The sequence below is a fragment of the Lithobates pipiens genome, unplaced genomic scaffold (genome assembly GCF_037356315.1).
Source record: "Lithobates pipiens isolate NorthernLeopardFrog02 unplaced genomic scaffold, aLitPip1_a1.2 Scaffold_35, whole genome shotgun sequence".
In the NCBI taxonomy this organism is placed as follows: domain Eukaryota; kingdom Metazoa; phylum Chordata; class Amphibia; order Anura; family Ranidae; genus Lithobates; species Lithobates pipiens.
In genome coordinates, this window is record NW_027507811.1 from 21,344,612 (window position 1) to 21,369,326 (window position 24,715).

General features: G+C 44.1%; 1 protein-coding gene across 1 annotated transcript; it reads right to left on the reverse strand.

Annotated features, from left to right (window-relative positions):
• Positions 1 to 16: 16 nt before the first annotated feature.
• Positions 17 to 20,600, reverse strand: LOC143955205 (uncharacterized). Its single transcript, XM_077465291.1, has 15 exons — positions 20,511 to 20,600; positions 17,208 to 17,327; positions 17,018 to 17,087; positions 16,775 to 16,921; positions 16,495 to 16,650; positions 16,230 to 16,370; positions 16,021 to 16,132; positions 12,786 to 13,987; positions 5,205 to 5,238; positions 4,432 to 4,538; positions 4,099 to 4,233; positions 3,889 to 4,012; positions 3,675 to 3,772; positions 2,451 to 2,592; positions 17 to 1,524 (listed from the first exon to the last, which is right to left on the reverse strand). Exons 2-15 carry the CDS (start codon positions 17,300 to 17,302, stop codon positions 215 to 217), a joined length of 3,873 nt encoding a protein of 1,290 aa, XP_077321417.1. The 5' UTR covers positions 17,303 to 17,327; positions 20,511 to 20,600; the 3' UTR covers positions 17 to 214.
• Between the last annotated feature and the right edge of the window lie 4,115 nt (positions 20,601 to 24,715).

A 24,715-nucleotide genomic window follows, 5' to 3' on the forward strand; every position in this document is an offset into this window, starting at 1 on the left:
TAGGAAGAACACAATCTAGGGCATATAAAAACTTTAATAGATATACCTCTTTCTGAATTTATTTATAGGTGTCAGTAAGGGGAAAGACCTTGTAGACCTCCTTATGACCACACAGGGGTGGACAATGCCACCATGGCCAGTGGTGTGTTCCAGGCTGAAACCTCTTCTGCGAGCTCCGACAGGCCAGGGAAAAGAGGAGGACTCCCTCCCGCACTTAGAGCATAGTGTGACTTCTCCGGTGTTTCACAAGTTGTCCTTTCCGAGTGAAAGATTTCCCGCACACTGAACATGAAAATGGACGCTCACCCGTGTGAATTCTCTGGTGCTTAACAAGGTCTCCTTTATAAGTGAAGGATTTCCCACACTCTGAACATAAATAAGGACGCTTGCCTGTATGAATTCTCTGATGTTTAGCAAGGTTTCCTTTACAAGTGAAAGATTTTCTGCAGCCTGAACAGGAATAAGGACGCTCGCCCACGTGAATCTTCTGATGTTTAACAAGATTATCTTTCTTATTGAAAGATTTCCCGCACACTGAACATGAATAAGGACGCTCACCTGTGTGAATCTTCTTGTGTCTAACCAAGTCTTCTTTACAAATGAAAGATTTCCCGCACTCTGAACATGAATAGGGACGCTCGCCTGTGTGATTTCTCTGGTGTTTAATAAGATGATCTTTCTTATTGAAAGATTTCACGCACTCTGAACATGAAAAAGGACGCTCACCCGTGTGAATTCTCTGATGTGTCGCAAGGCTTTCTTTCAGCGTGAAAGATTTCCCACACTCTAAACATAAATAAGGACGCTCACCCGTGTGACTTATCTGATGTCTAACAAGGTCCTTTTTCTGAGTGAAAGATTTCCCGCACTCTAAACATGAATAAGGACGCTCACCAGTGTGAAATCTCTGGTGTCTAACAAGGTCTCCTTGATGAGCGAAACATTTCCCGCACTCTGAACATAAATAAGGACGTTCACCCGTGTGACTTCTCTGGTGTTTATGAAGGTCTCGTTTTTGAGTGAAAGACTTCCCGCACTCTGAACACGGATAGGGACGCAAACCTGTGTGAATTTTCTGATGTGTAACAAGGTTTCCTTTCAGAGTGAAAGATTTCCCGCAATCTGAACATGAATAAGGGCGCTCACCCGTGTGAATTCTCTGGTGTTCAACAAGTGCGCCTTTCCGAGTGAAAGTTTTCCCGCACTCTGAACATGAGAATAGATTGTCACCTCGGTGATCTCCTTCATGGGGTGAGGAAGTTTCCTCGGGATTAGAAGGATCTGTTGATGGATCTGCAGTGTGAGATCTTACATGGATATTTCCAATCATAGTATGTGATTGATGAGAAGATTCCCCCTGATCAGAGGGATCCATTGATGTCTCCGGACAGGAAGGTCTGTGATGTATATTTTGTGTATTTGGATTTCCTCCTGGAGGATCCTGTGTGATGACATTATCTTCTGACTTACAATCAGCAGATAATAGAAGACGTCTCTCCGAGGAATTCCCGACATCACATCCATCTGTGGGAAAGAAGATGTAAAAATGTCAGTAGATGACAAATAACTGAAGCTTAAACTCCTCCTCCCCGTCGGGGGAATAAGTGGAAATGTAGATCTTACAGATGGAATCCTTATTGCCCTCAAAAATCAATCAGAAAAGTCTTCACACCGAGCCCATATATGATCTTCAAATTCTTCAATATTGAATAGCTATGACTGAGGCTTCATTACCAAAACGTGTTAGAATTGGATTGCCTGTATATTCCTGGCTCTTAAATATTAAAGAGTTTGCAGATCATATATGAACTCCAACATGAACACTCTTCTAAAAATGTCAGTAATAAAAAAAGTCATGTTGGTCTAACAGTCAACAGTTTCACAGAGCTCCGACATGGAAGTGGGTTCAACTGTAACATCAAAATCTGAAAACAAACCAGTTAAAAAATATAAAACACCCAAAACAATGATGAGACACTGGGTAACATTGCTTTCTGCGTTAATAACAGCTATGGGGAGTAATGGTGGTGCCACAACATTTGTTGGGAACATGACATTATATTGAGGAACGGAGATGGACCTTTCATATGGTGTACAGTATCTCCTCCTCATTTGTTGGGAACATGACATCATAGTGAGGAATGGAGATGGACCTTTCATATGGTGTACAGTATCTCCTCCTCATTTGTTGGGAACATGACGTTATATTGAGGAATGGAGATGGACCTTTCATATGGTGTACAGTATCTCCTCCTCATTTGTTGGGAACATGACGTTATATTGAGGAATGGAGATGGACCTTACTTCCTATTCCTTTTTGTAGGTAGGACCAGGGCACACTCATCATATGAGAAGATCTGAAAATTTTCTAACATTTTGGCTTAAACTACAATCCTTATACTCAGAAATAAAATGAGACTGTGACACATTTCTTCCATCGTGTTACTTACTTGTGTTGATAGGTGGAGACATTTCTTCCTGTTCACTTTTGATAATCATCCCGACCTCCTCCATGGACGGCTGATCACCCCCCACATAAGTCTCTTCTTCTTCCTCTTTAACCTCAACCTTTATATTAATCCGTTCTTCACCCTGAACCCCAAAACATTAGAAAACATCTATTAAAATCAACGTTAGGCAGATATAAAAGACACAAAATGACAGCAGCTCTGCATTCCCAACTACATAATTAAATGTGTTTTTTAATAAATATAAGCAGAGTAAGTAGCTGAATGTGACATGATATCAGCCTCTTGTAGTGCTTGGAAAGCAAAGCTTAAAGCGGAGTTCCACCCAAAAGTGGATCTTCCGCTTATCCGATTCCTCCCCACCTCCGGTGCCACAATTGGGCCATAATTCCGGGAATAGACTCCTGCTGGAGTCCCGCCCCTTCCCACACACCCCCTGCCCTCCGCTGTCTCCTGGGAAACACACAGGTCCCAGGAGATAGCGGGGACCATTTAGGACACACAGCGCAACTCGTGCATGCGCAGTAGGGAACTGGGAAGTGAAGCCGAGAATCTCACCAAGAATGGCGGCGGCAGCAGCAGCTGAGAGATTGATCGGCTTCGGCTGCCAACATCGCTGGACTCCAGGAAAGGTAAGTGCCCATTTATTAAAAATTAGCAACTGCAGTATTTGTAGCTGCTAGCATTTAATAATTATTTTTAGGTGCATTCCCGCTTTAAACTGGAGAGGGGAAAGCAGAACAATGAGCCAAGTGCTAACTAGGGGGTTGCTGATAGCATGACGTGTGAAGAGTGACAGAGGGATGAACTCATCAGTCTGCTGCTTGTCCTTTCACTGTCCAGTCACAGGATCGGTAGGTGTTACTGACACGTAGCAGGTCTACTGCTTATTACCTGTGAATCCAGGTGGGAAGAGATCCACCCTCTGGAGATATGTCATCACACTGGCTTGGACACAATGGAGCAACAGCAACACTTGATTTAGCATGCACCCCCTATTGGAGGAGTAAAAGCAGGAAGAGGACCCATGATGTCATGTGACTGGACCCCAGACTCATAGAAGAAATAAACAATACAATTGGGGATGCTTCAAGAAGCAGCTGGAATTTGAGTTGGGAGCCAGGGGGCAAAATCTGCTCTTCGGGGGGTGGAAGTGAACACCAAGTTCAGAATTACATCTGTGTTCTATACACCAAGTCCACCTACCTGATGATGGTGGGGGATGGTGTGACCTTCCTGTGTGGAATCCCAGGAATACAGAGGACGGGGACATCTCTCTGGTGGGTTCCCATTACTGGATCCATCTGTAGGAAACACACACACTGACTGAATACATTGTTTCTATGTGTTTATCAGATGATGGGGGATCTAGGTGGAGCCTCCGTACTGCTCTCTCCTTTACAATAAAGTCTCCTCTTACCCAGTGATGTGAGGGGCGGCTGATTGTCCATCATGAAGTCCTTGTAGAGATCCTTGTGTCCTTCTAAATACTCCCACTCCTCCATGGAGAAATAGACAGTGACATCCTGACACCTTATAGGAACCTGACACACACAATGATACAGTCACCATCCAGACACATCCCTTGTCCGTTACTGGATAATGTCCCAGAATTCCCGGCACCGCTCACCTCTCCTGTCAGCAGATCAGTGATCTTTTGGGTGACTTCTACAATCTTCTCGTCATTGTTTCTTTTGTGTTTCAGGGAATGATATGAAGGCACTGTGATGGTTAAATTGTCACCAAACTTCATTGGAGGAAAACTCTGCATTGAAAGCACAACAAAAAGACATGTGACCTCCCAGAATCCTCCTCACCTCTCCGGTCAGGTCTGTGTTTTATTAATAGAGATAAGAGTGATGTCATGTGACCTCCCAGAATCCTCCTCACCTCTCCGGTCAGGTCTGTGTTTTATTAATAGAGATAAGAGTGATTTCATGTGACCTCCCAGAATCCTCCTTACCTCTCCGGTCAGCAGGTAGATGATCTCCAGGGTGAGGTTTAGTATCTTCTCAGTCATGTGACTCGGATTCTCCTCCATCTTCACTGATCCATACAAGACTCTGATCTCTGTAGACAGATAATATAGCGACTGATCATTATACTGTAAATCCTACACAAGTAGAGATTTGTCTTAAACCCTCCATCCAAAAGTGAGGGAGGTTTGCAACTATGTCTGTGATGTGTTAAAGAGGTTGTAAACCCTTACAACCAACTTTGACCTACAGCTAAGCCTATATTAAGGCTTACCTGTAGGTCCAAGAAATATCTCCTAAACCTACACGGTTTAGGAGATATTTACCCGAAGACAGCCACCGCTGTCTATGGCGAATGCGAATCCGGCGAATCACAGCGCTGGAGCCGGGAGACCCGGAAGTCGCTCCGGGATACATGGCAGCGACGAAGAGGAAGACGGAGGACCGCTTGGGGGGCTTCGTTCTCAGGTAAGTTATTCATAATGAGTTAGTATGCTATGCATACTAGCTCATTATGCCTTTGCCTTACAGGGTGTGCTTTTAAAAAAAAAAAACAAACAAAAAAAACACATTTTGCCTTTACTTCCTCTTTAATAAATACCAAACAAAGCACTTGCGATTCATCCATTCATTTTCTGCAAATTAGATCTGTTTGTATCGTCATTTGCTGGAGGTAAAAGACATCACAGTGCCTATGGAGGAAGAAGACGGACATAACGGGGGTGTTACTGGGTGTAAGTATAAAATAATATCTTATTACCTCCTATATTGCCAGGTCCTGCAATGTCTCCTCTCTACTTCCTCCCGACTCACCTCTCACCCGGAACTTCCTGTTTTGTTTTTTGTGGCGTCGCTCCCTGTTTTTATTCTACATCGTTTCCTGTTTGGAACCCCTACATCACTTCCTGTTTCTACCTCGAATTCCTTAACCACTTCAGTCTAATTTACCCCCCCCCTCCACCTTCCTGACCAGAGCACTTTTTGTGATTCGCTTTAACTGACAATTGCGCGGTCGTGCGACACTATACCCAGATAAAATTGACGTCCTTCCCCCCCCCCCCCCCCACAAATAGAGCTTTCTTTTCGTGATAATTGATCACCTCTGCGGTTTTTATTTTTTGCGCTGTGCATAAAAAAAAGACTGACAATTTTGAAAAAAAAAAAGCAATTTTTTTTTACTTTTTGCTATAATAAATACCCTCAAAAAATATATAAAAAAAAGTAATTTCTTTATCAGTTTAGGCCGATATGTATTCTTCTACATATTTTTTGTAAAAAAAAAAAATTGCAATAAGCGTATATTGATTGGTTTATGCAAAAGTTATAGAATCTACAAACTAGGGGATAGATTTATGGCATTTATATTATTCATTTATAAAATGGCAGCAATCTGCGATTTTAATCGTGACTGCAACATTGTGGCGGACACATCGAACACTTTTGACACTATTTTTTAAGGGCCGCTTCCAATGTGATGGGGGGATCTCTGATGTAATTAAGGGCCTCTCTTGTGAAGAGGGCTCCTAGTGTGATTGGGGCCTCTGATGTAATGGGGGCTCTGATGTGAAGGGGGCTTCCAATGCGAGGGGGGACCTCTGATTTGAAGGGGGGACTCTCAAATAATTGTGAGCCTCTGATATAAAAATGAAAGATCTGATGTACAACAGGGCTTTGATGTGAAGAGGGGTCTCAAATGTGGTGGGGTTGTTTGATGTGAAGGGGGCTCTAATGTGATGGAGTGACAGCTCTGATGTGAAAAGGGCTTCTAATATAATGGGGGGACCTCTGCTGTTGTGACAGACTGGGGTTTATATGGTCACAAAACAGACACCCCAAAGCAAAGTACATATTCATTTTTTTTTAGATTTCTAAACATCTCCCTTCTATTCTATTAATAACCAGTAGATGGCAGAGAAGGTGCACAAACAGAGTCTATATAAGGCCACCATGTGACTGGAAATTAAACTACTTCCAGCCATAAAGTCAGTGGTCCTATCTCATGCTGTTTGTGTGATTCTTTGCAGGTATGTACTCTAAATTGTTCCTAATCTGTATTAACCTGTGATAGAAAGATTCCTAAACATCTTGAGCAGATGCAGAAAAAGTCTCAGCAGATTTTATGCTATAGTTTTGCTGTAATTAGACGTTTAGAACAGCATGTGTCAGAAACAAGTGAAAAGTGCATAAGAACATGAAAATACTGCATTAGTCAGAACAAATGTCTATGATAAACACTAAACCTTTCTAAATGGGTAAACCTGATTTATTGGAAATTGCATAGATTTATAGAAGCACATGTTTTCTGTTATTTAATATAGAAAAAACCTATTGTATGTAAAGCTTATGTATTGCATCATACAGACATGCAATGTGCACCATCTAGTGGTTAAAAAAAAGTACTACCATGAAAATATTTGTATTAAAGCAATGCATTGCCAGTATGATTATTGCACACTTAAAGTGTACCAGAGAGATAAAGATAATTATCTATAACACTGAATAACAGGGATATATATGTTATTAAATTTAGTAATGTTCATTGTTATAACTACGTTTTAAAATACTTTAGTTAAAATCGGTATTATATATATTGTTAATGGTTATAAACATGTGACTATAAAAATGTAAAAGATGTATTGTTATGTAAAAATTAAACTACTTCCAGCCATAAAGTCAGTGGTCATATCTCATGCTGTTTGTGTAATTCTTTGCAGTCCACGCCAAGCTGATCACCTTATCTCATCGCGTCTACAATCATCGGCTCTCTTAATTCACATTTTGAGGCCGGTAACACTGTGATATGGGGCTTACAATGTGATGGAAGGAACCTCTAGGGGGCTTCAAAAATGAAGGGGGGACCTCTGAGGTAAATAGGGGGCTTCTCATGTCAAGAGGGACTCTGATGTGATAAGGGGCTTCTCATGCTAAGGGGGACTATGATGAGAAGGGGGCTTCCAATGTGATGGGTAGGGGGGACTCTAATGGAAAGGAAGAGGAATATCTGATGTGAAGAGGAAGATCTGATGTACAACAGGGCTCTGATGTGAAGGGGGGGGTCTCAAATGTGGTGGGGGCGTTTAATGTGAAGAGCCCGTCTAATGTGACGGGGGGGGGGGACACTTCTGATGTCAAAGGGGCTTCTAATATGATGGGGGGACCTCTGATGTGATAGGGGGACTTCTAAAATGAAGGCGGAACCTCTGATGTAAATAGGGGGCTTCTGATGTCAAGAGGGGCTCCCATTTGAAGGCGGCTTCCAATGTGATGGGGGGGGGGGGCTCTGATATGATAGGGAGCTTCTCATGCTAAGAGGGACTATGATGTGAAGGGGGCTTCCAATGTGATGGGGGGGGGCTCTGATATATGATAGGGAGCTTCTCATGCTAAGAAGGACTATGATGTGAAGGGGGCTTCCAATGTGATGGGGGGGCTCTGTTAGGGAGCTTCTCATGCTAAGAGGGACTATGATGTGAAGGGGGCTTCCAATGTGATGGGTAGGGGAGACTCTAATGGAAAGGAAGAGGACGATCTGATGTACAACAGGGCTCTGATGTGAAGGGGGGTCTCAAATGTGCTGGGGGCATCCAATGTTATGAGGGGGACACTTCTGATGTGAAAGGGGCTTCTAATATGATGGGGGGACCTCTGATGTAATAGGGGGACTTCTAAAATGAAGGAGGGCCTCTGATGTCAAGAGGGGCTCATGTGAAGGGGGCTTCCAATGTGATAGGGGGAGCTTTGATGTAAAGGGGAGACTTTGATGTGCTGGGGGGGCTCCTGGTGCAAAAGGGATAACTACAGATGCAAATAAGGGGAGGACTTCTGATGTGAAGGGGGGCTTTTAAATAATGGGGGGGGGGTCTTTGATGTGAAGAGGAGGCTCTAATGAATGAATGAATGAATGAAATACTTGTATAGCGCACAATGCGAACTGAATCACCTCTAGGCGCTGTGGCGAGCTTTGATCATCTGCTAAAAGGTCTTGAGTTTTTTCCCAAAAGCCAGGTGATTTTCTTCCAGGCGGATGTTGATTGGTAGAGCATTCCATAGCTGAGGCCCTTGGACAGCGAATCTCCGATCCCCCTTGGATTTATACCGGGCTTTGGGCACGAGGAGGAGGTTTTTGTTGGCTGATCGAAGACTGCGGTTTGGTGTGTAATGATTTATTTTCTCCATTAGGTATTGCGGAGCTTCTCTATGCACACATTTGTGGGTGAGGCAAAGGGTCTTGAACGTGATCCGATTTTTTACGGTTAGCCAATGTAAGCTCCTCAGCGAAGGAGAGATGGATTCCCAGGGTTTTTTTCCTGTTATCAGCCTTGCCGCCGTGTTTTGGATCAGTTGTAATCGCGCAAGTTGATATTGTGGTAATCCTATGTAAAGCGAGTTTGCGTAGTCCAGTCGTGAATTAATGATTGTTCCAACTACCACTGCTTTGTCATTCTTTGGGATAAAAGGGATGAGTCTGCGAAGCATGCGCAGCAGATGGTGAGATCCACTGACTACAGATCCTATTTGCGCATCCATTGACATTTGTGCGTCTAAAATAACCCCGAGACTCTTCGCTTTGGTCTTTGGGGAGATAGTCTGCCCAAAGACGGTTGGTGGCAGTTTGAGTTGTTGTTGGTGATCTTTTTTTTCATTGATCCGGAAATAAAGTTGCGTGTCATCAGCGTAAGAGTGGAAGCAGAGATCTGAGCATCTGATGATTTGAAGGAGTGGGCGAATGTAAATGTTGAAGAGAACGGGTGACAACGGAGAGCCTTGAGGGACTCCGCAGGTGACTGCCCGAGCTAGGAATTTTCCTAGTTTTACTGTCTGTGACCAATTTCCTAGGAAGGACGCGAACCATTGGAGATCTATGTCTTGGACTCTGGCTACTTCTGTGAGGCGGACGAGTAGAGTATTGTGATCTACTGTATCAAACGCTGCACTTAGGTCTAGCAGTACGAGGAGACACGGCTCTCCATCATCTGCTGCTTCGAGGGCGTCATCCCAAATCTTGAGGAGAGCTGTTTCTATTCCATGACCCGGGCGGAAGCCTGATTGCAGCGGGTCCAGGAGTTTGTGAGTATCCAGGTGAAGTTGTAGCTGATGTACTACAGCTTTCTCCATGATCTTAGAAATGGTGTTGAGGCTTGTAATTGGCCTACGGTTGTTTGGATCCTGAGGGTCCAGGTTTGGTTTCTTGAGTAGAGGTTTGACGATGCCTTGTAATATACAACAGAGCTCTGATGTGAAGGGGAGCTCAAATGTGGTGGAGGAATTTGATGTGAAAGGGGGGCTGTGATGTGAACGGGCTTCTAATATGATGGGGGGGGGATCTCTGATGTGATAGGAGGGCTTCTGATGTGAAGGGGGCTCCTGATGTGAAGGGGGCTCCTGATGCGAAGGGGGCTCCTGATGCGAAAGGGATAACTTCATAGGCAAAAAGGGGAGGACTTCTGATGTGACGTTATTTCTTGGAGATTGTTCATTGATTTAAATTTTTCAGCCCATGAATATTTGTAAAATATACAATGTCTTCTTCCTGCAGAAAAAATTGGAGACCCCCTGGATTAGATGGATCAGGAATCGGGACACAGTGGATGAAATCCCCGACATACAACATTAATAAACTGGAGGCACATATGGGAAACAATGGATACATTTATTCAATATTGATACCATGTTTACAGTACATGCGGAATTAGAAACGTCATAATTCATTCTGGAGTTTAAATTCATTCTTCATTTCATTTTTATTTCATGATTACATTATTTTTGTTAAAAATTCCCATTACTGTCATTTAACTTATATATGAACTGCTTTACATATTTCATGAAATATTATAAAAAATATACAGTTTTTACAAACATCACTCATGTTTACATGTAAAAAATATGATCGCTGTATCTTATATGCAGACTTGGTTGATATAACATTCGTTGAATGAATGTCAGAGGCGTTTGTGCAAGATGAGCGTAAAGGTCACCAATACAGATTAATAGTCTGTCTCATCAGCTCCATCTAGTGGCCAAAATGCAGAGTGGTTTTCTGAAAAACCTATATCACATTATGGCCACTAGGTGGAGCTGATGACAAAGAAATTCATCTCTTAGAAAAATGACAGTGACATATCCTTCTGCACCGCCAATTTATGCAGCTCTTTACATATATTATACATTACCATCAATCCCTGCCCCCAAAGAGCTTACGATCCAAGGTCCCTAACTCACATACATACATAGGTTATATAAATAGACTCCTAATGTACTACAATTCTATACACTGTATACTTTGTTACTATGCTGTTGGATACTTAGTAGTTGTGGATACGCAGCAAAAAAAAAAACTATGTAAAAAAGGACTCACCTCCACTGATCACTAATTGTAAGGGGTCCTTCTCTGCTTATTACTAATATAAGGGGTTAAACCGGTAAACCGGTAATGGGGATGTCCTCTTTATTAATAATGAAGAAAATAATTGTAAAATTATGGAACCTTTCACTGTACCCATTTGGAGGATAACCAAGGTGTGCGTGATGGAGTCAGGATCTGGATCACCTGCTGGTGGCACTGTGCTTCCCAGAGTGTAAGGTTGTAGTTCTGGTGTCCACCAACGGGTGTCTCTCAGCAGCCAGCAGATCCGGGTAATCAGTTTCCACCTGTGCCCATAAGGAGGATAACCAAGATGGCGGTGATGGTATTAGGACCTGGATCACCTGCTGATGGCATGAGCTTCCCAGAGCGGAAGATTATAGTTCTGGTGTCCACCAGCAGGTGTCACCCAGCAGATCTTAGTAGTCAGAATCCACCTGTGCCCATGAGGAGGATAACCAAGATGGCAGTGATGGCATCAGGACCTGGATCACCTGATGGGGGCACTGAGCTTCCCAGGGTGGAAGGTTGTAGTTCCAGTGTCTCCGGGTAATCAGTTTTCACCTTTTGCCATGATTAGGATAACCAAGATGGCAATGATGGTGTCAAGACCTGGGTCACTTGCTGGTGTGTTGCCAGAGCGGAAGTTGTTGTTCTAGAGGCCACCAGCGGGTGTCTCCCAGAAGTGAGTAATCATTTTGCACCTTCTGCCCATGAGGAGGATAACCAAGAGGGCGGTGATGGTGTCAGTACCTGGATCACCTGCTGGTGGCACTGTGCTTCCCAGAGTGGAAGGTTGTAGTTCTGGTGTCCACCAGCGGGTGTCTCTCAGCAGCCAGCAGATCCGGGTAATCAGTTTCCACCTGTGCCCATAAGGAGGATAATTAAGATGGCGGTGATGGTATTAGGACCTGGATTACCTGCTGATGGCATGAGCTTCCCAGAACAGACATTTATAGTTCTGGTGTCCACCAGCACTTGTCACCCAGCAGATCCCAGTAGTCAGAATCCATGAGGAGGATAACTAAGATAGCATTGATGGCATCAGGACCTGGATCACTTGCTGGTGGCACTGAGCTTCCCAGAGTGGAAGGTTGTAGTTCCAGTGTCTCCCAGAAGATCCCGGTAATCAGTTTGCATCTTTTGTCCATGATGAGGATAACCAAGATGGCAATGATGATGTTAAGACCTGGGTCACTTGCTGGTCTGTTGCCCAGAGTAGAAGTTGTGGTTCTAGAGGCCACCAGTGGGTGTCTCCCAGAAGCCAGTAGATCCCAGTTATCAGTTTTCACCTGTGCCCATGAGGATAACCAAGGTGGTGGTGATGGTGTCAGGACCTGGATCACCTGCTGGTGGCACTGTGCTTCCCAGAGTGGAAGGTTGTAGTTCTTGAGTCCACCAGCAGGTGTCTCCCAGCAGATCCCAGTAATCAGTTAGCACCTGTGCCCATAATGAGGATAACCAAGATGGTGGTGATGGTGTCCGGACCTGGGTCACCTGCTGGTGGCACTGTGCTTCCCAGAGAGGAAGGTTGTAGTTCTGGTGTCCACCAGCAGGTCCCAATAATCAGTTTTCACCTGTGCCCATGAGGAGGATAGCCAAGATGGTGGTGATGGCATCAGGACCTGGATCACCTGCTGGTGGCACTGTGCTTCCCAGAGAGGAAGGTTGTAGTTCTGGAGTCCACTAGTGGGTGTCAGCCAGCCTCACTTTGCCACACTTTGAACATAAAAATATTATTACCCTGTGTGAATTATTGGGTGTGCAATAGATGATTTACTGTAACTGACACATTTTCCACACACAAATTAAAGAGAAAAGAACGTTCACCGACCTGTAAACTCTCTGGTGGTTATTTTTGCCACACTTTCCATATGACAGTCTGAACATAAGAAAGGGTGTTAAATCAGATCAATTGTCTGCTGTGGAACAAATTAAATTTTTAAGACTGAAACATTTCCCGCACACTTAAGATGATTAAGGACGCTCACCCGTGTGGCGTCTTGAATGTCTAACAAGGTCTCCTTTCTGAGCAAAAGATTTCCCGCACTCTGAACAGGAGAAAGGACGTTCACTGGTGTGGCTTCTCTGGTGTCGATAAAGAGAATCCTTACGACAAAAACACTTCCCGCACTGCGTGCAGGAGAAAGGACGCTCTCCAGTGTGAATTCTCTGGTGTATAAGAAGATCTATTTTGCGATAGAAACATTTTTGGCACTCTGAACACGAGAAAGGGCGCTCACCCGTGTGAATTATCTGGTGCTTAAGAAGGTTTCCTTTCATAATGAATGATTTCCCGCACTCTGGACAAGAGAAAGGACGCTCACCTGTATGAATTCCCTGGTGCTGAATAAGTATTTGTTTCGTAGAGAAACACTTCCCGCACACTTCACATGAATAAGGCCGCTCACCCAGGTGACTTTTCTGGTGTTTAACAAGGTCTCCTTTTCCGATAAAACATTTCCCACACTCCGAACACGAATAAGGACGCTCACCCGTGTGACTTCTCTGATGAGTAATAAGGTCTCCTTTGTGAATGAAACATTTCCCGCACTCTGAACACGAGAAAGAACGCTCCCCAGTGTGAACTCTCTGGTGTTTAGTAAGATGTCCTTTCGTAATGTAACATTTCCCGCACTGTGAACATGAAAAAGGTCGCTCGCCGGTGTGATTTCTCTGGTGAATGAGGAGGTCTGCTTTCTGAATGAAGCCCTTGCCACATTCTAAACACGAATAAGGGCGCTCGCCCGTGTGGATTCTCTGGTGTCGAATGAAAGTGACTTTTTCTGTGAAACTTTTGCCGCACTCTGAACACGAGAAAGGGCGCTTATTGGTGTGACTTTTCTGGTGTTTGAGAAGCTCCGTGTTGTTTTTGAAAGACTTCCCGCACACTGTACATGACGAGGAACGCTCTCCTGCCGGAGCTCCTTCATGGTTTGAAGAAGATCCCTCAAGATTAGATGGATCTGCACTGTGGGATCTCAGAAGGACATCTGGAGGAACCGGATGTGATTTATCGGGGTTAGATCTATCCATCGACCTGTCCAGACGGGAAGATCGGTGAGGTGTACTTTGAGTAATGGGATTTAGTCCTGAAGAAATATCATTGTCTTCTGCATTACCATATGGAGAGCCAATAAGAGTTCCCCCGGAGATTTTGCCATTCTGAACATACAGTCCATCTGTTGGAAAATATATATATATTTTTAAAATGATAAGTATTTTTTCTTTCTTTCATTCAGCCATATAAACTAAATTATCAAAAGTATTGGGACACCTGCCCTTACACACATGAACTTTAATGGAATCCCAGTCTTAGTCCGTAGGGTTCAATATTGAGTTGGCCCACCCTTTGCAGCTATAACAGCTTCACCTCTTCTGGGAAGGCCGTCCACGAGGTTTAGGAGTGTGTCTATGGGCAGCAGCAGACGGACCACTCGGGCACTGCCTGAGGGCCCGGGGTCCATAGAGGACCCCATGAGAGGCTCAGTCCGCCCCCTCCTGCCCATCCCTGCCAGCACTTGATGCAGCTATAGGAAAGGACTCAGGCGTTGACCGGGATAAGAGAATGATCGTGAAGCCATGGGGATGATGACAGTGGCAGCCGCACAGGCCACCTCTCTCCCCAGGGAATCTTGGGGGGGGTTACAGTCTTAACCTCGCCCGCAGTCGACATTCCCGCCATGGGGGACAGCCGGTACTGAACGTAGAGAGCTGGAGACGGTGCACTGCAGCATGGACTGGTCCCCATGGACTGGTCTCCATGGACTGGTCTCCATGGACTGGTCTCCATAGACTGGTCTCCATGGACTGGTCTCCATGGACTGGTCTCGGAGCCATCTGCCCGTGTGCAGCACAGCAGCAGGTGAGTGTGTGTATGTCACACTGCTTTAATATATTCCAGCCAGGCTGAGTGTTCCTGCCAAGTTCCCATCCACCGGGTGCTACTCCCTCTCACCCCCCTCTCTCAGCCCTCCCCTCTCTTACCCCCCGTCTCTCTCACCCCAGGTGCTACTCCCTAACTTATATCTAATAACCCTGATTTCTACATACACTGAGTGCACACTGATATCTGTACACTGAGTGCCACTCAGTGTACAGATATGACAAATGTCCCCCCCTCTCTCTCTCACACTCTCTCTTGCGCTCCCCTCCTCTTTTTCACCCCTTCTCTCACTCACTCCCTCTTTCTCTCTCTCACCCTCACTCTCTCACCCCCTTTCTCTCACTCTCCCTGTCTTTCACCCTCCCTCTCTCTCTCATCACTCTCTCTCTTACTCCCCCATCTCTCTCTAACTTCCCTCTCAACCCTCCCTTTCTCTCTTACTCCCCCCCATTTCTCTCATCCTCCTGTCTCAACCCTCCCTCTATCACCACTCTCTTTCTTACTCCCCATTTCTCATACTCCCGCCCTCCCTCTCTCTCACCCTTCTCTCTCACCACTCTTTTTACTGCCCCTGTCTCTTACCCTCCCTCTCACCACTCACTCACCCCTCTCTCTCAACCCTCCCTCCCTCCCTCTCTTACTACCCCCTATCTCTCTCACCCTTTTAACCCCTCTCACCCCCTCTCTATTATTCCCTGTCTCTTACCCCCCTCTCAACCCTCCCTCTCTCTCTTACTCCCCCATCTCTCACCCTCCCTCCCACCACTCTCTTACTCCCCTTGTCTCTCACTACTTCCTCTCAACCCTCCCTCTCGCTCTATATTGAGGAATGGAGATGGACCTTTCATATGGTGTACAGTATCTCCTCCTCATTTGTTGGGAATATGACATCATAGTGAGGAATGGAGATGGACCTTTCATATGGTGTACAGTATCTCCTCCTCATTTGTTGGGAACATGACGTTATATTGAGGAATGGAGATGGACCTTTCATATGGTGTACAGTATCTCCTCCTCATTTGTTGGGAATATGACATCATAGTGAGGAATGGAGATGGACCTTTCATATGGTGTACAGTATCTCCTCCTCATTTGTTGGGAACATGACGTTATATTGAGGAATGGAGATGGACCTTTCATATGGTGTACAGTATCTCCTCCTCATTTGTTGGGAACATGACGTTTTATTGAGGAATGGAGATGGACCTTTCATATGGTGTACAGTATCTCCTCCTTATTTTTGAACCTATGCAACACTATGAACGTATGCTTAATTCACAAGTAGAATAAAAATGTAAATTGTTTCTGCATTTAGAATTTGTTACTTACTTGTGTCTATATGTAGAGAAGTTTCTGTCTCCATAGACTGCTGATCTCCACTCACCAACGTCTCTTCTTCTTCTACTTTAATCTCAACTTTGATGTCTTTCAGTTCTTCACCCTAAACCCCAAAGGTGACAGAATAAATTTTTTTTAATAAAAGGGGATTCTATACAAGAATGTCCTTTTATAGCTTCTAGTTGCTCACTCCCACCTACCTGACCATGGTGAGGGATGGTGTGATCTTCCTGTGTGGAGTCCTGGGTATACAGAGAACCATCCTCCAGAGATTGCTGATCTGCTTTTGCAAATGTCTCTTCTTTTTTAACCTCAGATTTGATGTCCATCAATTTTTCACCCTAAACCCCAAAGATGATGGAACGCGAACATGATGATAGAACAAAAAAAGGATGAGATTACATAAAGAAATGTCATTTTATAGCTCAGAATATATTTCGAGTCCTATTGCTCAGCTCAGACTACCTGATGATGGTGGGGGATGGTGTGATCTTCCTGTGTGTAATACAAGGAACTCAGAGGACCTCCCTCGACCATAGACTCCTCCATAGACTGCTGACTGTCCATCACACACAACTCTTCTTTTTTAACTTCAATTTTGATGTCTTTCAGTTCTTCCCCCTAAACCCCAAAGATTACAGAATACATTTATTAAAAAAAAACAAAAAAACAAGAGATTCCATTCCAAGAATGTAGTTTTTTATCTTAGAATCATTTTCGAGTTTGATTCCTCAAATCCAGCTACCCGATCATGATGATGGATGTTGTGATCTTCCTGTGTGGAATCCAAAGAACGCAGAGGACCACCCTCCTCCATAGACTGAACTCCATCCACAAATGACTCCTCTTCTTCTTTTTTAACTTCAACTTTGATGTATTTGAGTACTTCACCCTAAACCCCAAAGATGATCAAATACATTTGTAAAATGGAGTAACAGGTTACTTGCCTAGAATACATTTTAGGATCTACATGCTCAGTCCCACCTACCTGATGATGGTGAGGGGTGGTGTGACCTTCCCGGCGAGGACATCTCTGTGGTGGGTTCCCATTACTGGATCTATCTGTAGGAAACACACACACTGACTGAATACATTGTTTCTATGTGTTTATCAGATGATGGGGGATCTAGGTGGAGCCTCCGTACTGCTCTCTCCTTTACAATAAAGTCTCCTCTTACCCGGTGATGTGAGGGGCGGCTGATCCTCCATCACGACGTACAATGAGATACTGTGATGGGCCTCTGAAGACAGCTGCTGGGTGATGGCGGCTCATCTATTTTCTTCACTACTTTACATTACTGTGCAACAAGACAAAGTAACAATTATCACTACAGACGTTTGATGAACCGAACATGCCTGGCTTCAGTTCGAGTTGGGATTTGCCGAATATGACAACATTTCGGGTTCTGAATCTAAACCCTATTCATTTAAATGAGAGACGAATGTTCCAAAGAAAAATAAACATTGTAAAAACTCCATTTGACTAGGATCGATGGTTTTAGTAATGATTAACCACTTCAATACCGGGCACTTTTACCCCCTTCCCGCCCAGGCCAGTTTTCAGCTTTCAGCGCGGTCACACTGTGCCCAAATGACATTTTTATCATTTTTTTTCACACAAATAGAGCTTTCTTTTGGTGGTATTTAACTACTTAAAGAGGAAGTAAACCCTGATGGGTTTACTTCCTCTTTCATTCCCTGCAAAGGCAAAGCATAATGGACTACTATGCATCGCATAGTAGCCCATTATGTGTCACTTACCTGACACAGGAGCCAGCAAAGTCACCGCTGTCCCCTGTAGTCCGGCGCATCCATCTTCTCGGTGGGGTCTCACAGCTCCGCCACTGTCATTCGGCGAAGCCGTGATGACGTCACTCCCGCGCATGCGCACGGGAGCCGACATGCACGGCATCTTCGTCATTGACGAAGGAGCGCTCAGTGCGCCTGCGCGCCACTGTTTACGGCGCATGCTCCGTAGACAGCGGTGCCTGTCTTCGGGCAAATATCTCCTAAACCGTGTAGGTTTAGGAGATATTTCTTGGACCTACAGGTAAGCCTTAATCTAGGCTTACGTGTAGGTCAAAGTGGTTTGTAAGGGTTTACAACCATTTTAAGGACCAGGCCTATTTTTCTAACTTGTTGTTAACAAGTTATATTCTTTTTTTTTTTGCTAGAAAATTACTTAGAACCCCCATATATTATGTATATATTTTTTTCAGACACTTTAGAGAATAAAATGGTGGTCGTTGCAATACTTTATGTCACGCTGTATTCGCACAGCGGTCTTACAAGTGCATTTTTTCTGGAAAAAATACATTTTTGAATAAAAAAATAAGACAACAGTAAAGTTAGCCCAATTTTTTTCTATATTGTAAAAGAAATGCCTTGTTTACATTTGCATTTCCCCGTTCTGGGGCTCCGTGACACGATTGACGGGACACCGGCGGACATTGAGTACTCAGGTCCCGCCAGCACGGTTGCGCTGTACGCAGCGCGCGCATGTCCACTAGCCCCACCAAGTAAAGGGGACGTACAGTACGCCCATTTGCCTACCGCTGCCATTGTGCCGAAGTATATCAGCGTGCAGCGGTCGGCAAGTGGTTAAAAATGCAAAACTCCATTAAAAAATATGCCCGGGGATACCCTTAACATCCACGTGAAGTGGGGTAACTGTGTGATGTATATAGCCTGCTACAGCAACACTGACATTAAGGCTACTTTCACACTGAGGTCCTGGGTGCGCTGGCGGTAAAGTGGTGCTATATTTAGCGACACTTTACCGCTGTTTTAGCAGTGCTTTTCGGGCCGCTAGCGGGGCAGTTTTAACTCCCGCTAGCAGCCGGAAATGGGTTAAAACTGCACGCAAAGCGCTGCTGCAGCGGGTTTGGAGCGCTGCCCCATTGTTTTCAATGGGAAGGGGCGCTTTAGGAGTGGTAAATACACGGCTCCTACGGCGCTCCAAAGATGCGGCTTGCAGGACTTTTTTCAGCATCCTGCAAGCACACCGCTCCAGTGTGAAACCCCTCGGGCTTTCACATTGGAGAGATAGCAGCGGCTGTTTGAGGGAGCTTTGCAGGTGCTATTTTTAGCACTCTAGCGCCTGCAAAGCTCCTCAGTGTGAAAGGGGCCTTAGGGCTCAAGCACACTGAACATTGGAATTTCTCCTCTGGACACCTTTTACTCCGGGCAGGAAAAATCGGCTTAAAAAAAAACGCACCGAAAGACATGTACTGCACACACGTTTAGGCATGTCAATCGTTTTTGTTTATGGATTTTATTGGCCAGAATATGATTTTTTCTCTGCCCATTGGAAGGAATGAACACCCAAATGCTAAACACGTCTAGCGTTTAGATATGTTTCCATGTGTTTTTTTTTGCCCAAAAGCTCCTCTCCTGAACGTACTGGGGATGTTTCTTGTTTTCATCAATGTAAACACTAATGTTCAAATATGTCTGAAAAGGCCTGTGTGCATGGACACAGGCACTTTTACAGGCTGAAAAAAAAAAAATGAAGTCAAATGCCTGTAAAAGAGGTGTTTTTGAAGCCCAAGGTGCATGAGCACTTTACAAAGAAAAAAGTGCTTTTAAATTGCTGCCAAAATGACTGCTCTCCATAAACAAACAGCTCGAGATTCCCCTTATCTATACCAGACCCTTATCCTAAATGAGGATGTGGAATAGATAATATTTAGTTTGTATCCGGTCTATAAACCAGAGGCTCTGGATGGACAGTTGGATAAATGGCTCTATATTTAGGATGTATCTGGTCTATAAACCAGAGGCTCTGGATGGACAGTTGGATAAATGGCTCTATATTTAGGTTGTATCCGGTCTATAAACCAGAGGCTCTGGATGGACAGTTGGATAAATGGCTCTATATTTAGGATGTATCTGGTCTATAAACCAGAGGCTCTGGATGGACAGTTGGATAAATGGCTCTATATTTAGGATGTATCCGGTCTATAAACCAGAAGCTCTGGATGGACAGTTGGATAAATGAATCTATATTTAGGATGTATCCGGTCTATAAACCAGAGGCTCTGGATGGAAAGTTGGATACATGGTTCTATATTTAGGATGTATCCGGTCTATAAACCAGAGGCTCTGGATGAACAGTTGGATAAATGTCTCTATATTTAGGATGTATCCTGTCTATAAACCAGAGGCTCTGGATGGACAGTTGGATAAATGGTTCTACATTTAGGATGTATCCAGTCTATAAACCAGAGGCTCTGGATGGACAGTTGGATAAATGGTTCTATATTTAGGATGTATCTGGTCTATAAACCAGAGGCTCTGAATGGACAGTTGGATAAATGGCTCTAAAATTAGGACATTTTGGAGTACATGTTACCGTATAGCTCCAAATATTTGGTGGGCCAGCATTTGAAGGCACTAAAAGATATCACAGCGACTATGGAAGAAGAAGATGGACATGACGAGGGGTTACTGGATGTAAATATGAAATAACATTTCATTACCGTCTTCATTCCCAGCGCCAGCAATGTTTTCTGTCCAATTCCTGTTAATGCACCTCTAACCGGGAACTTCCTATTTATATCTGACATCACTTCCTGTTTGGAATCCCGCATCACTTCCTGTATGCGTCTCACATGACTTTTTTTGCGTTCCACTGACAATAAGTGAGATCACCTCTTTGTGGTGAAGATAAAAACTGCAGCCTGTGGTGTTTCTCGTACTTTGATCATTGCATTCTTCATTTTTGATACACAGATTATGCAGGTTGTAGGCCAAACGATGAAAGCTTGCTTATGAAAATTCAGAAATATGTGAAAATAAAGTGCTTTAATAACATATATTAAAAATTGAGATACAGAGTAATAGTAAGAAAAATACATACATCAGGTAAAAAAATATCTACGATATACACAACGATGTGCAAAAAAAAGTCCTAGGCACTGAAGAAGATTCTTTTGACTTGTGGTGGTTAAGTTGTGTCGCTTGGTGATTCAACTCAAAAGTTAATTTTAGAATCTTACCTTTCTTTTGGAAATAATTTTAAATGTTTGAAAGTCCACATTTAGGGTAAAAACTTGAGATCTTGGTAGTCATAGAGGTCCAAGGTGGTCATAGAGGTCCAAGGTGGTCATAGAGGTCCAAGGTAGTCATAGAGTTCCAAGGTGGTCATAGAGGTCCAAGGTGGTCATAGAGGTCCAAGGTGGTCCTCCTACTTCTCTTCCAGGAAGACATTTAGCAGCAAACAAATCTCCTCATCAGTGGCTTCCATCCTGTTGCCTCTGCACTCCACATAGCCAACCTTTGAAGGCAATCTTCTTCTGCTTGCCCAGCTCTGCTGCTGGCCACTGAGAGCTGTGAGGTATTGACTTGAATTGGCTTGAATTTTGAACTTTTAGTAGTCCTTCCCTAACTGTAAATGCAACTGAGTACCGATATTTTAAGTTTGCTGTGCACAAAGGTCTGTTAGACGTGGCTTCTCCCTTCCTATATTGACTATATGTAGATGGAATATCCCTGTCCACCACCTGACCCTGTGCTAAAGGGTTAGTATTTATTACCCCTGATACCATTTTCTCATTGTCACACTTTTTTTTTCTTGTAGTTGGTATGATGTAGAATTTATAGTTGACTCGAAGCTTAGAACCTGCCAAGGTCCCATAGCAGAGCAAAGCCAAACTATAGCATTTCCACCACTATGCTTCACAGTTGATATGAGATTATCCTTCGGTGCTTCTGTGCCAAACTCTAGCTTTGGTTCACCAGTACAGAGCACATTGTCCTATAACGCCTGGTTTTGGCCTCTACACTCAATGACTGGCACACGTTGGTCATACATGTTGGACAGTAAAGGCTTTCTCCTGGCAGGTTAAATTGGTGCGATTTATTTATTAGTGTGTAGATGCATGCACGTTGACACCAACTGTTGAAAGAGTTACCTGTATATCCCCTAATACAATGTTGGTGTTCTTGGAGACTGCATCAAACAGTCATCTCTTGGGGTGAATTTGCTGGGCTGTGGAGTACTGTACAAATTGGTGGTTGTTTGAAATCTACACCTTTATTTGCAGTGGAATGTTTCATTTCAAATAATTTGGTGTTCTTTTTACATCACTTCCAAAACTCTCTGAGGACCTAAGAGAGCGCTATTGATTTTGACATGATGACACCACACACATCAATAGCAAAGAGAACCCAGATCCTAAATATCTGAGGTTTAAACACAACAGATCCTTCCTGTATAGTCTATACGGAGGTTCTAATCATTGGCCTGTCGTTTGGAGCACCTAAATCTTTCTTCATTGATTTAAAATGTTGGGTGTACTTATTCTACATGACAAATCTGTATTTTAATTTATTTAGATTGGATGTTCAGTCATTATTCTACCCCCTCTATCCTCCCTGTCCATGTTCACTCACCATTCTACCTCCTCGATTTTTCCTGCCCATGTTCACTCACCATTCTACCTCCTCTATTGCCCATGTCCATGTTCAGTCATCATTCGACCTCCTCTATTGCCCCTGTCCATGTTCACTTACCATTCTACCTCCTCTATTGCCCCTGTCCATGTTCACTCACCATTCTACCTCCTCTATTGCCCCTGTCCATGTTCACTCACCATTCTACCTCCTCTATTGCCCCTGTCCATTTTCATTCATCATTCTACCTCCTCTATTGCCCCGTCCATGTTCACTCACCATTCTACCTCTTCTCTCCTCCTTGTCCATGTTCAGTCACCATTCTATCAACCCTATCCCCCCTGTCCCTATTCAGTCACCATTCTGCCTCCTCTATCGCCCCTGTCCATATTCAGTGACCGTTCTACCTCCTTGTTCATGTTCAGTCACCATCTTACCTACTATATCCCCATTGCCCAAAATCAATCACCATTCTGCCAACTCTATCCCCCATTCATGTTGAGTCACTATTCTCATTCTTCCACCATCCATGTTAAGTCTCCATTCTGCTTCCTCTACCCCCGTGTATATGTCCAGTCACCATTCTACCTCCTTTACTCCCTGTCCATGTTTCATCACCATTCTAACTCCTTGTCCATGTTCAGTCACCATTCTATCTTCTCTATAGCCCTGTCCATATTCAGTCACTATTCTACCTCCTCTATCCCCCTTGTCCATGTCCAGACACCATTCTACCCCCTCTATCGCCCCTGTCCATGTTCAGTCACTATTCTACCTCCTCTAGTCCTCTGTCCATATTCAGTCACTATTCTACCTCCTCTAGTCCTCTGTCCATATTCAGTCACTATTCTACCTCCTCTAGTCCTCTGTCCATATTCAGTCACTATTCTACCTCCTTGTCCATGTTCAGTCACCATCCTACATACTACATCCCCATTTCCTATAATCAGTCACCATTCTGCCAACTCTATCCCCCCATCCATGTTGAGTCACTATTCTCTTTTCTTTCTTCTTCCTCCTTTACTCCCTGTCCATGTTTCGTCACCATTCTAACTCCTTGTCCATGTTCAGTCCCCATTCTACCTACTATATCCCATTGTCCATATTAAGTCACCATTCTACCTCCTCAAACCTCCCTGTCCATGTTCAGTCACCATTCTATCTCCTCAATCCTCCCTGTCCAGTCACCATTCTACCTCCTCTATGATCCCTATCCAAGTTCAGTCACCAATCTATCTCCTCTATCCCCCAATGTTCATATTCAGTCACCATTATACCTCCTCTATCCTCCCTTGTCCATGTCCAGTCACCATTCTCTCACCTCTTTTCCACCATCCAAGTTCAGTCACCATTCTACCTCTTCTTTGCTCCCTATCCAAGTTCAGTCACCAATCTACTTCCTCTATCCCCCACTGTCCGTGCTCAGTCACCATTCTACCTCCTCTCTCCTCCCTTGTCCATGTTCAGTCACCATTCTACCTCCTCTAACCCCTTGTCCATGTTCAGTCACCATTCTACCTCCTCTACCCCCCTTGTCCATGTTCAGTCACCATTCTTTCTCCTCTCTTCCACATTCCACGTTCTGTTCCTCCTCTCTTCCCTCCATCCATAGTCAGTTACTATTCTGCCTCCTATATCCCACTCCACAGGCGGCCTAAACTCCGTCTCCCCATTGATCAGTTTAGTAAGATGACACATATGACCAGATAATAGGTATCTAACCTACACCCCGCCATTTCATCTGTGTTGCATTACAAATCTGGAGGTGTGAAAGTGATGAAACACTGCATGGTGAGCTCTCTGCTAATCCCTCTGTGCCTGTGTCAGATCTAATTACTATTTAGCTCCCACCTGTAAATCACTAGACTGAGAGAACCAGGGATTGTGGGATATGTAGTTTCTTCACAGGAAGTTCTTAGACTTTAGACAGAGGTCAAGCATTTACCTGTGCGTTGCCATGCCACATGTGTCATGTTTGAACATAAACAGAAACGTCTTACGCAGGAATGTGAAGATTTACTCTACTATAGGCATACAGGGAAACAAAGAACATTGGGAAACTACCTGATCAATGCAGGTCATTTGCACGTGAAAAACACAAGGTGCAGGTAGGAAAGTTTGTAATGTCTTTTAGGGTGCAATTTCATAAAAATTTTGGTGCAAAGCCATTGGCAGAGAATTGCTACAGATCATACAGGAGTGGAGATTTGGTTCTGTAATGTTATTTTTGTACAAACTATACATGTGAAGCCGTGTCCCCAACCCCTAGGGACCTAATGGTGACCTCCAG

Coding starts and splice junctions, on each gene's coding strand:
- LOC143955205 (XM_077465291.1), bottom strand. CDS start 17,302: ATGAGCCGCCATCACCCAGCAGCTGTCTTCAGAGGCCCATCACAGTAT. Junction 17,088..17,207: donor GCCGCCCCTCACATCACCGG/GTAAGAGGAGAC, acceptor TCCTACAGATAG/ATCCAGTAATGGGAACCCAC. Junction 16,133..16,229: donor CCATCCCTCACCATGGTCAG/GTAGGTGGGAGT, acceptor TTTGGGGTTTAG/GGTGAAGAACTGAAAGACAT.